The sequence below is a fragment of the Eriocheir sinensis genome, chromosome 40 (genome assembly GCF_024679095.1).
Source record: "Eriocheir sinensis breed Jianghai 21 chromosome 40, ASM2467909v1, whole genome shotgun sequence".
Lineage (NCBI taxonomy): Eukaryota > Metazoa > Arthropoda > Malacostraca > Decapoda > Varunidae > Eriocheir > Eriocheir sinensis.
The window spans coordinates 2847185-2860252 of NC_066548.1; the positions used below are offsets into that span (position 1 = coordinate 2847185).

Here is a 13068-nt window from a genome sequence, read left to right on the forward strand (position 1 = left end):
AGACTCTCTTGGGTGTATCTGAAGTGCTACAGACGTGATGAATCAAAAGAAAACTCCACCACTTCTGTGACATCAAAACCCTTAGCCTCCCTGGAATGTTTTGGTGGTACTACAGACGTAACTGATTAAAGAAAAGGATAACGCCACCACTTCTGTGACATCAAAACCCTTAGCCTCCCTGGAATGTTTTGGTGATACACAGACGTAGTTGATTAAAGAAAAGGATAACGCCACCACTTCTGTGATATCAAAACCCTTACACTCCCTGGAATGCTTTGGTGATACTACAGACGTAGTTGATTAAAGAAAAGGATAACGCCACCACTTCTGTGATATCAAAACCCTTAGCCTCCCTGGAATGTTTTGGTGATACTACAGACGTAGTTGATTAAAGAAAAGGATAACGCCACCACTTCTGTGACATCAAAACCCTTAGCCTCCCTGGAATGTTTTGGTGATACACAGACGTAGTTGATTAAAGAAAAGGATAACGCCACCACTTCTGTGACATCAAAACCCTTACACTCCCTGGAATGTTTTGGTGATACTACAGACGTAATTGATTAAAGAAAAGGATCAAACCACCATTGATGTGTCGTTAAAACTCTTATGGTCGTATTTTAAAACATTTCGTCGCCCAAGTTCACATATTTGACACGGCTTTCGTATGAGTTGAGGGCATTTCCAGTAACAGTTTTATGTCCCTGGTGGTAGTTTGACCCTTCCTCAGTAGCATGAGCCTAAAGAAACACTCATTAGAACCCGGCTGATCCACTCTTTGACCTTTAGAAATAGTTGATGTAAGAAGCGAAAGTGCCTTATATAATACCTGCCTTATACTCTCTAGAATACTTTGGAAGCGCTACAGATGTGTTCAAGTAAAGATCGCACCAGTTTTGTGTAGTTAAAACCCTAAGGCTCCCTAGAATAACGTGACAGATGAAAAGGTAAAAGGATAACACCACCAGTTGCGTCGTTAGAATCTCCCAAGCAGCGTTGCCAGATTATCGTATTCACCACACTGGATTTATCATTTTTAAGCCTCAAACTCTCGTACCTGCACAAATAACGAAAGGATATTAAAGTTAGCGTTAAAACTGTTATTTATTGATGTTTGTTTTGTTTGTTTTTGCTGTAGATATCAGAAACTACGGAAATGGAATATGGTGTGTACGATAATTTGGCAACGCTGCTCCCAAGACTCCCCGAAAGGTGTTTGCTATCCATGTTATGTTGAGCGAGTACCAGTTGCAGCCACCCGCCCCTGTGATGTGGTGCCGCTTGGTGACGTTCCCTTTAGTCATGAGGGGGCAGAACCTCCTCCCGCTACCCCCTTACCCTCCCCCCTATTGCTACACCTGCGGCCTGCCTTCTCCCTCCCTCCCTGCCCAGTCCTCGCCGCCGCCACCCATAACAGCCGTCCATGTCCGCTTCCATCTGGTTGAGACTTATTGACACGCCTGATTTTTTTTTTACTTGATTGAATCTAGTTTGTGTCTGGTTGATTTGATTGTACCTGGTCGATAATTTCACTTTCGGTTGATGAATTTTCGCGTGTTTAATATTTCGCGTCTCGTAGAATTTTTTTTTGTTTTCACTTGGTTAATATCTCATAGGCTCATAGTTTCCATTCCCTGAGGTTTACCAACGCGCTCTTGAGACTCATTCGCGCATGGTAGAGACTCATCACCCACTGGAAATTATATACGCGATTAAAATTTGCATATTCGGGTTTATAGTGAGTTTCCATTCCCTCGAGATGTACTTTACTTACTTACCTTACTAACCGTACTTTTCTGATGAGACATTCACACCAGACAAAAGCTTATTAACACCTGATCAAAATATATGTACACCTGGCGAACGTGTATTCAACTGATAGAAATCTTTACATACCTGTTTGAAAATCCGTTTGCACCTGCGGGAGAGTGCTCTACAGGTGTCTGAGATGCATTCACACCTATTTAATACTTGTTGAAACTCTGTGGGATGTTTACAAGCAATCCAGACAGATTAACTCTCGTTTGGGGTCTGTTTACACACTCCGATGATATTTATATTGCATGACGAGACGGGGACTCACGGGTCACGCTGATCCCGTCAAAACACCATTCCACACACATGAATAAGTTGGCTTCTCTCTTGTGTGTTTGTTTTCACTGCCAGGGCCACAACTATAAAGAGCTTGGAGTCTGGAGATAATATGTGCGTAGTCACTTATCTCTCCCCGGGAAGAAAGGAGAGGGCGTTGGAAATTCTCTCAGCTATAACATGACCCCCCCCCCCCTCTTTTTCCGCCTCCTCCTCCTCCTCCTCTTCCTCTTCCTCTTTTACGCAATACAGAAAGGATACTGTCATTCACCTCTTAATCCGTACCTCCTCCTCCTCCTCCTCCCTTCTCCTTTCCTTTTCTTTTCTTTCCTTTTCTCCTCCTTTCATTCTATTTCCCCTTCCTCCTTCCCTTCTCTCCTCCTCCTCCTCCTCCCTCCTCCTTTCCTTTTCTTACCTTTCCTTTTCTCCTCCTTTCATTCCATTTCCTCTTCCTCCTTCCCTTCTCTCCTCTCCTTTCGTCCCTCCTTCCCTCTCCTCTCCTTCTTTCCTCTCCCCTTTTTTGACTTCCTCTCCGTCATTATTATTGTCTCTACTGACCTTCGCTGCGCCCTTTATTTACACCAGACATTTAGACATCGACAGGTGGCAGGCAGGCAGGCAGGAAAAATAACCCAGCGGTAGCGCTCACTAACACCTGTCTTGTATCCCGGCAGGTTTGTCCCTCAAGAAGAAGCAGATGTGGATGCTGGAGCCTGCAGAGAAGGACCTGATCGCCTTCAAATCGCACCTGGACAAATACCTCTCCGTCGACCAGGTAAGGCGTAGCAGCAACCTGGCGTGCGTAACTTAACCTAACCTAACACCTGTCCCTTCGCTCACCTTCACCCCGCGATGCACCTTCACCTTTGCGTCGTCTCGCTCGTACGCACTTCCTCATAGCACCTTATTAATCGTCACCTGTCTCACTCTGGTCTCTTTCACTCACACTCATCCATGCGTTCATTCATTAATTCTCTGTTCTTTCATCCACTCATTTATTCATCCATCTATCTTCTGTCTTTTCATACACCTTCACCTATTCAGCCATCTATTCCCCGTTCCTTCATAAACCTTCAACCATTTATCTATCATTATCCCTTCACCCACTCTCACCCATGTATCCATATATCCTCAGTCTTCTCACCCATTCTCATCGATTCATCCATCTTTCCTCTGTCTCCTCACCCATCCTCACTCAATCATCCATTCTCTGCCTCCTTATTACCCACGTTCTTTAATTTGATGTGTTTCTTTACTTGTGTCTGTGCATTATCTACGCCGCTATGAAAATGAAAAATATCAAGATGCAAAAGAATGGGAAATATTAAGGACGGATTAAGAAAAGCTAAACAGAGACATACATTAAGTTGAAAACACTAAGAAAGGATGCAGAAAATAAATGAATAAACCAGATGATGGAAACGAAAAGATAAACTAAAAATGAACAAAAATAAACTAGGCTGGGATAAGAAAAATACGACAAACCAATATTATGAGCATGAGTAAAGAAAATAAGATAGAGAAAAAAAAATAAAGTTAGGGCTGCGGGCTATTATATGAATTGAAGAAGCAGCAGCTGATTGCCTCAAGGACAATCTAGAAAACAGGACGGTTGTGACGGCGAAGGAGGCGGAGGAGGAGGAGGAGGAGGCGAGTGTCAGTCAGGGTTGTGCTATCATCTGACGTTGTTTTCTTTGGTCGCTAATACTCGCCATCACGCCAAGCCCAGCGCCACAACAGTCGTATCAGTGTATAGGCGAGAAACCAAAGCTGCTCAGAGCCGGTTATTAATCCGCTGTGAATGTGGGTTTGATGTATTTGTTTGTGTGTTTTATCTACGCCTAAGTAAGCATATTCGGGTTCAGAGTGGACGAGGGGCTAGTCATGTTTTGCTATAAATTTGTATGTGTGTTTTATTTACCCAGAAGTAAGCACATTTGAGTTGAGAGTAGACGAGAAGCCAGTCTGTTCCGCTACGTAGACCCCCATAAAGATAGCTTCCAAACAGTACCGTCAGCAGTAAGAGGAAGAGAAGTTCATGGTGAGAGGAGAGATAAAAGTTGCGTAGAAAACTCACTGAAAGAACCCAGAAGAAAAAATAGACCAGCTGCGATAATAAAAGAAAGAGAAAACATACTTGTAATTGATGCCGAAAGAAAATAGATTGCTGGGAGATAAAAGTTGTCAGGAGAAGAAAAATAATTGATGCGAGTTTTATCCATATTGAAGTAAAGTAAAATGGCTTGCTCCATAAAAAGAAATTCCAAACAATACCGTCAATAGTAACAGTAAAAACTCCTTCATGTAAATAAAAATAAGTTCCGAAAAGAACCGTAAGGGCTCCCAAATGTAGATAAAGACAAGTTCCAAAAAGTAACATAAAAATCAAGTCAGAGCTCCTAAATGTAGCTTCTCTATCTTGAGGCAACGCAAGACCTTTCGTGAAACAGCTGTCGGAAAGTGAGAGAAAATATAAAAATAGTTAAAGATATTTCGAGAGTTTAGTAGTAAAGCAGTAACTTGGCCAGCGTGTAGCTACTTATGCACACCTGCGGAGAGGAAGATTAAGCCTTGTTAGTTAAGGAATGTAGTTGAGAGTTTCCCAGGAGAGGGGGTAATTTAGGGTCATATAAGACATTTCGCCGCCCAAGAACACATATTTGACAAGGCTTTCGTAGGAGTTGTGGGCATTTCCAGGAGTAGTTTTATCACCCTGGTGGTAGTTTGACCCTCCCTCTGTACCGTGAAGCTAAAGAAACACTCACTAGAATCTGACTGACCCTCTCTTTGACCTTTAGAAATAGCTGATGTGAGAAGTGAGTGTCTTAAAATACCAACCTTGGTGCATATTCCTTTAGCCAATAGAGTAAGACACCCCTAACATGCTAATTGCTGACTCATGCACCGAGGATGACAGACGGCGTTGAAAGGTACTCATCTGGGGACATCACAAATCAAAACAACATGACAGTTAAAACTCTGATCTAGATAAAGCGATGCCCAGAGCGGGAGAGAGAGAATGAGGACAGTCCTAATCAAAAGTCTTGGTAGGGAAGCATCGCCGATTAAGCAACGTCGGCGAGGAAGCATCACAAGTACAGCTACAAAAACGATGACTCTTTTATACACTACCAACCAGCGTGTGATAGGGGCGTACAGACACAGACAGGCTTCCAAGGTCTCGGTAAGGGGAGGATATTGCGTCAACGAGGCGTGAGAGAGCCCCCATACACCCCACTAAGAGGCGACCACATGCATCACGAGTCAAGACCTTGCCAACTGATCCTCACCCCGTTCTCACTGATCCTCTATTGACTCCTCTTGCTGATCTGCTCCCTCCTTAACTCTAGTATTCATGCGGACAGAGACTCACCCTCCCTCCGTTCACGTCTCTCCTTACTGCCAGTCAACCCTTTCCTCTTCCCCTCTGTCTTTCTAATCGTCTCCAAGGATTCTAGAGTGACTTCTTGATTCCTTTCCTCCTCTTCTCAAGTTAACATGCAGACACCCTCTCTCGCTTTGTCCCTCCTTCCTGCCTGTCATCCCTTTCCTCTTCCCCTCTGTCTTTCTAATCGTCTCCAAGGATTCTAGACTGGCTCCTTGATTCCTTTCCTCCTCTTCTCAAGTTAACATGCAGACACCCTCTCTCGCTTTGTCCCTCCTTCCTGCCAGTCATTCCTTTCCTCTTCCCCTCTGTCTTTCTGATCGTCTCCAAGGATTCTAGAGTGACTTCTTGATTCACTTCCTCCTCTTCTCAAGTTAACATGCAGACACCCTCTCTCGCTTTGTCCCTCCTTCCTGCCAGTCATTCCTTTCCTCTTCCCCTTCGTCTCAGTGATCATCTCCCTCCTTGATCTTCCCCTTAATTCTACCTCTCTTCTCAAGGAACATGCGGACTCAAGACTCACCCTCCCACTTTCCCTTCGTTCACGTCCCTACTCGCTGCCAGTCATTGCTTCCCTCTTCGCCTTCCACCTTCAAGGATTGTAGAGTGATTCCTTGATCTTCTCCCTCCTCGTCTCAAGTTAACATGCAGACACAGACTCACCCTCCCTCCCTCCCTCCCTCGGTTCACTTCCCTCCTCTCCCAGTCATCGCTTTCCCACATAAACCTGAGCCCCTGCAAGTCTCATTCCCCCGGGCTTCATATTAACCGCAAATCAGTGTCTTCCTTCCGCCTTCTCATCTTCCCCGCGTTTAGAAGTTCACGGTGAGAGGAAAGGTAAAAAGCTGCGTAGAAAACTCACTAGATGAAGAAGACAGAGGAAAAAATAGACCAGTTGCGATAATAAAAGAAAGAGAAAACATACTTGAAATAAATGCAGAAAGAAAATAGATTGCTGGGAGATAAAAGTTGTCAGGAGAAAGAAAATAATTGATGGGAGTTCTATCCATTTTGAAGTAAAGTAAAGTGAGTCTTGTATGTCAGAAAACGTACTTGTAAATAATCAAAGAAAGACATTTAATTGCTTGGAGATCAGAGTTACCAGAAGAGAAAAAATGCATAGGAGTTGTATCTATATTGAAGTAAAGAAAAATGGCTTGCTCTTTGGTTTATGAAGCGAGTCATGTATGTCAGAAAACGTACTTGTAAATAATAAAAGTAAGAAATTAAAATGCTAGGAGATCACAGTTGCCAGAAGAGAAAAAAAATGCATCGGAGTCATATCTGTATTGAAGTAAAGTAAAATGGTTTGCCCAATGATTTATGAAGTGAATCTTATATGTCAGAAAACGTAAATAATAAATGCAAGCAATCAAAGCACTAGGAAATACAAGTTGCCAGAAGAAGAAGAGAAAAAAACCAATTGATGTTAGTTATATCCACAGTGAACTAACGTGCAATGGTCTTACGATTTATTGAGTGAGTCGTGAATGTCAACCTTTGCTTCGCCTCACGTGAGAGAATTTGCTTGTGAGTGAGTGCAGGAGCAAGGCGCCACGTAGCCGATCCCTCCCGAAGCTGCTTTCCCAAGGGTCTTTGTCTCGCTGCGAAGGTGTGATGGCGGCGTTCTCATATATAGCGTTTTTTCCTTCATTCGTTTTCTTTGTCTATGTTCTTCTTCTCACACCCGTTATCTCTCTCTCTCTCTCTCTCTCTCTCTCTCTCTCTCTCTCTCTCTCTCTCTCTCTCATAGCCAACATTGATCTTTCATGAAATTTTGTGGTATTTCTTCCACATTCCGAAGAAATATCACGCCGCAAAATTTATATCCCAGTACCTTGTGTTGTCTCACCACCACCACTACCACCACTACCACTACCACTACCACTACCACCAGTACTACCTCTCACCACCTCGATTGCATTTAACCCTAACAATTTACCACCAGGACCACGACTAGGCTAACCCTCACCACTCCACTTACCACCACTCTCTGCTATACTCCTGCACCACCTCCATCACCTGTAACCCTCACCATGACCACCACCACCATCATCACCACCATTGCTACCCCCACACCGCTCTCTTTTACCACCATCACCACAACCACGTCTCCTTTGCTGTAAAAAAAAAAAAAAATCATCACTACCATGCGCCACTAATTTTCTATCATTCACCACCACTAACACTAACCACCACCACCATCACCACCAACACCATACGTCCTTCTTCCTTTCAGTATGGCAACGTGACCTGTGAGAGCGAGGATCGGGATATGAATTGCATGTTTGAGGTCTCCGTTACCGACGACGAACACGGACGTTGGGCGCTGAGAAACGTGACCCGCGGCTACTTCCTGGGCGCCGCCGGGGACAAGCTCATCTGCTCCGCCAAGGTGCCCACCGACGCCGAGCTTTGGACCATCCACCTGGCTGCCCGTCCTCAGGTTAGTTGGATGGTTGGTTAATTGGTTCTCGCAAGTGGTTGGTTCTCTTCTTCGCCTTCCAGCTCACTCGGGAGATGCGTGATTGGTCTGTTATTTTTTTTGTGTGTGTTTTGTTTGTGTTTTTTTGCTTCTTTGTTTTCTTTGTCTGTTCGTAGTGTTTTTTTTCCCCGTTTTTTCGTTTCCTTTTCATCGCTGGGTCTTTCTTTCCTTTACCCTTCGCTTGCTATAGTTCTTTTTTTTTCCTTCTTTATTCCTTCAGTACCTGGTGTTTGTTTATTTCTCTCTCTCTCTCTCTCTCTCTCTCTCTCTCTCTCTCTCTCTCTCTCTCTCTCTCTCTCTCTCTCTCTCTCTCTCTCTCTCTCTCTCTCTCTCTCTCTCTCTCTCTCTCTCTCTCTCTCTCTCTCTCAATCCTCCTCCCCCCTCCTCCACTTCCCAATTATAATGAATCCTTTGTTATCATTCAATACCGGTTTTTATATTTGCTTTCTGTTTGTTTATTCCGTGCATGATATACTGCCGTGTGTGTGTGTGTGTGTGTGTGTGTGTGTGTGTGTGTGTGTGTGTGTGTGTGTGTGTGTGTGTTTTATAGCTTGCCATGTATGTGTGTGTGTGTGTGTGTGTGTGTGTGTGTGTCTTTCTTTGGTCCTGTTCGTCTCCTCCCTTCTGTCCATCTCGTCCATTCATCGCGTGTCCATTCAACCCGAAATGGTCAATGGAGGGAGGAGGACACGGGAGTAATTACAGAGCCCTAGTTTTATTTTATTTTTTCCCTCGTCTGCCTCTTCCTGCATGGCCGAATGGGGACAGGCCGAGGTTAGTCTGGCGTGCAGGTGGAGGAGTCAAGAGATGATAGGGAGAAAAAAATAGGCATAAAGAAATATAGGTTTGTTTTTTCCTTCATTTTCTTTCCGTATGACCGAATAGGGGCCGGCCGGGGTTAGTCTGGTGTGTAGGTGGAGGAATAAAAGATGATAAAAAAAAGTTGAAAAATAGAAGCATAAAGAAAAAGGGAAGAGGTAAGGATATAGAAATGGAAGAAGTAAGAGATTTTGTTTGTACGTTAGTCTGGTGTGTAGGTGAAGGAATACAAGTTGGTAGGAAATAGGGAAAAAATAGTATATTGAAATAGAGAAGTTAGAGCTTTTGTTGCGATTTCTTTCATGACCGAATGGGGACAGAGCGAGGTTAGTGTAGCAGTTGTAGGAATTAAAGATGACAGGGATGCTTGACCCGTTTCCTTTACCGCAAAAAACATATAAATCTCAACCTTAATCCACAACTCAAGCAACACCAATTCCCCTCCCTCAGGTCAACCTCCGCTCGCTGGGCCGCAAACGCTACGCACACCTCAACTTGGAGGGCACCGAGATCGAGGTTGATGCGAACGTGCCTTGGGGCGAGGACACGCTCTTCACGCTGGAGTTCCGCGACAGCAAGTACGCGATCCACACCACCAACAACCGCTACCTCTGCATGGACGGGAAGCTGGTGCCGGAGTGCGGGCGCGAGTGTCTCTTCTGCCTCGAGTACCACCACGGCTCGCTTGCTCTCAGGGACTACCAGGTGAGTCGGTGGAACACGCGGAAGGGAGGGAAGGGGATGGGATTTCTTGGAGTGATTATTTTGGGTTTTCTTTCTTCTTTTTTTGCTATAGGCTTGTTATTGTGTTTGTTGATGCTGTTTTTGTTATTGTAATTCTTGTGTGTTGTTGTTGATGTTATTTTTCTTTATCTTGTTTTCTTTTGCTTCTTTCTCCACCTTTTCTTTGTTTTTTCTTCTTTTTCTTCTTTTTTCTGTTATCCTTTCTCCTCCTCTTCCTCCTCCAATCTCTCTCTCTCTCTCTCTCTCTCTCTCTCTCTCTCTCTCTCTCTCTCTCTCTCTCTCTCTCTCTCTCCCCCCTCCCCCGTGACTGTTTTGGGTATGGTTGATTTTTAAGTGACCTGTTTTTACTTAAGGGAGGAAGAGAAGCTTATTTTTTTTTGTCACCAGGTGTTCCCGCGTAGCCAAGGACATTTATGGATTCCTTCAGCAATATTTTTTATGCGTCATGACTTTTGTATTCTCTGCTGTAATTACACGATCCTCCCACCGTTATTATTTACGTGATTGTGATTGCTTCCTTCCTTTGGGGGCGCCTCATTAATAGGGTGTGTCCTTGTCTCCATATATAGCTGGGGGTCTTTATTCACCAAGGACGTATCAAGGGCTCATCATCATCATCATCGTTTAACGTCCATTTATTCCCTATGGTGGGGTTGGACGGGATATGAGCCTCCGTACCAAGAGCTCTCCATTATTATATCATATAGTATAGAGTTCTAGTGTCAGGATGTTCTTAGGAAGACTTGCAAGCATCCCCAGAAACATGGTAGAATTTCACGTGTCTTTTATGCTGAATTCTTACTACGTTTTGCTTTGATATATTTTTTGCAAGAAATAGGATTGGAAGTTTTTTTTTATCTTTCTTTTCTTTGACTTTCTCGAGCCGTTGATCTGTTCTCCTTACACACACACACACACACACACAGTCAGTCACTCAGCTAATGCCTCCTCCTCTTCCCCCCTCCCCCCCTGCGCGGCGTCCCCAGGGCCAGTACCTGAGCCCCATCGGGTCCCGCGCGGTGCTCAAGACCCGCTCCAACACGGTGACCAAGGACGAGCTCTTCGCCCTCGAGGACTCCCTGCCGCAGGCCTCCTTCAGTGCCCTCCTCAACGCCCGATACGTCTCCGTCAAGCAGGGTGAGTGTGTGTGTGTGTGTGTGTGTGTGTGTGTGTTGCTCAATTGTTCTTAATCACACTTTAACTGGATGGAGTCTGGTTTTAGTGTCCCGTCTTTTGCAACTATTTTATCATGTTCATGTTTTATGTATGTATGTATGAGAGAGAGAGAGAGAGAGAGAGAGAGAGAGAGAGAGAGAGAGAGAGAGAGAGAGAGAGAGAGAGAGAGAGAGAGAGAGAGACAGAGACAGAGAGAGAGAGAGAGAGAGAGAACTATTGCGCATTTGTGTATTGGATTTAACATTGAAATAATTTCTCTTGTGTATTTAGAAAACGATTGAAACACGATTTTTTTTTGCCTTTCATTTGACTGTTTGTTCATTTTGTACCGCGTTTTTTTTATTCAATTCATAGATGAGTTTTAAATCCCGCTAATCTCTCTCTCTCTCTCTCTCTCTCTCTCTCTCTCTCTCTCTCTCTCTCTCTCTCTCTCTCTCTCTCTCTCTCTCTCTCTCTCTCTCTCTCTCTAACCAACCAATACATATCCCACTGACTCATTTATGTATCTCTCAAATCTATTTCCATATATGTTTGGCTTCCTATCAGTTTCTCTATTGTTCATTCTCCCTCTCTCTCTCTCTCTCTCTCTCTCTCTCTCTCTCTCTCTCTCTCTCTCTCTCGGCATCATGTTCTCACCCTCATTCACCATCATTTTTTGCTCCTCGTGGGTGTTGGTGCAAGGCCGCGTGACTCCAGGCTGGCGGGGTGGCGTTGCATTGTTAGCGTTGTCACTGTGTTAGCGCCGCGCCCTGCCTGGCCTCCTCTGCACCGTAACCCTGACGATGCGCTTGGGATGCGTTCGCTCTCGTATCTCTTTTTCCTTCCTCTGCGCTTTCCTTTACTCTCAATATGGCCGGCGGAGAAAGGGCAAAGGATAGTTAGATGAGTAAAAGAATAAAAATGGATGAGAGAAAAAGGATATGTTAGAGTTTGTTTGTTTATATTTTCCCACTTTCGTTTGTGTGTTTGTGTTAGGTCTTAGGTTCTTGTTTCTCCTTCTCTTTTATGTTTGTTTTCAGTGTTTGTGTGCTCGGGTAGACTACGTGAAAGAGAGAGAAAGAGAAGGAAGAGTAGGAGTATCCAAAAAACGGAAGAATGTGTTAAGAGAATGAAAGATTAAAGGGAATGAGAGACAGCCGTGTGTGTGTGTGTGTGTGTGTGTTAGACTACGGGTAGACTACGTGAAAGAGAGAGAGAGATAAGAGAAGGAAGAGTAGGAGTATACAAAAAGAGGAAGAATGTATTAAGTATGAGAATGAAAGATTAGAGGGAATGAGAGACAGACGTGTGTGTGTGTGTGTGTGTGTGTGTGTGTGTGCAGCTGGCTAGCACACACCCGTAGCTCCCGTTTCGATGTTTGCTCTCCGATGAATCTGTTTTTCCACGTGTGTGTGTGTGTGTGTGTCTACCTTCCTGCCCGCGTGCCTCCCCTCCTACCTGTGTGTACCTACCTATCCAGTCCACCTACACGTTTGGCTGCCTCTCCTCCCACCTGTCTGTCGATCCCTTTGTTTACCTGCGCCGTTAAACTGAGGATAATCTACGGTACTTCGACAGGTAGAGAAAGGTACGAACGGTAATCACGCAGACCGTATATCATTATTTTAACTTCTGAGGTAATTACGTAGAGTTTATAGCATTATTTTAACCTTGTTCGTTAAACTGAGGATAATCTACGGTACTTCAATAGGTAGAGAAAGGTACGAACGGTAATCACGCAGACCGTATATCATTATTTTAACTTCTGAGGAAATTACGTAGAGCTTATAGCATTATTTTAACCTTGTTCGTTAAACCGAGGATACTATATTGTACTTTGAAAGATACAGAAAGGAAAGATAGATAACTACCTAGACCTTGTATTATAACATATCTTTTGCTCCATTGTTTTTCCCCTGGGCGTTTAACTGAGGATAACTTTACTCGGATAGGTAGATAAATATATAAAAGGCAATTACTTAGACCTCATAATTATATTCACTTATTGGTAAAGATAAAAGAGTTGATTAACGTAGATCTGACATCATTATTTTAACTTTTAAGAGAGAGTTCCGGTCAGAAAGCGTTTATTTGAGTTTCCCTTACGAGTCTATCAGGGAAATATTTAGTCATTGAAGGCAGTAAATTATATGACCTCAGTGCTAAATTTATCTCCCTTCTGAGCATGTCGCCCTCCCTGCTTCCCGCCCTTCTTCCTCTCCTCTCCCCTGCATTTCCTTCCTCTCTTCTCCCCTGCACTTCCTTCTCTTCCCTGTTATATTTTCATCCGTTCCCTTTCATTCTCGCGCGTGTAATGGAATATGACTACGTTTAAGGAAGTGGAGAGAGAGAGAGAGAGAGAGAGAGAGAGAGAGAGAGAGAGAGAGAG

At 44.1% G+C, this 13068-nt stretch overlaps 1 protein-coding gene across 3 annotated transcripts in view; it reads left to right on the forward strand.

The window, feature by feature from the left end:
* LOC127009209 (protein singed-like) overlaps positions 1-13068 on the forward strand; it is a 118171-nt gene that overhangs the window by 85831 nt on the left and 19272 nt on the right. For all 3 annotated transcript variants that reach the window (XM_050882064.1, XM_050882062.1, XM_050882063.1), the window contains exons 3-6: positions 2766-2866; positions 7716-7922; positions 9231-9485; positions 10511-10661. In XM_050882064.1, the coding sequence (XP_050738021.1) occupies positions 2766-2866; positions 7716-7922; positions 9231-9485; positions 10511-10661 (714 nt within the window). The remainder of the gene's footprint in view (positions 1-2765; positions 2867-7715; positions 7923-9230; positions 9486-10510; positions 10662-13068) is intronic.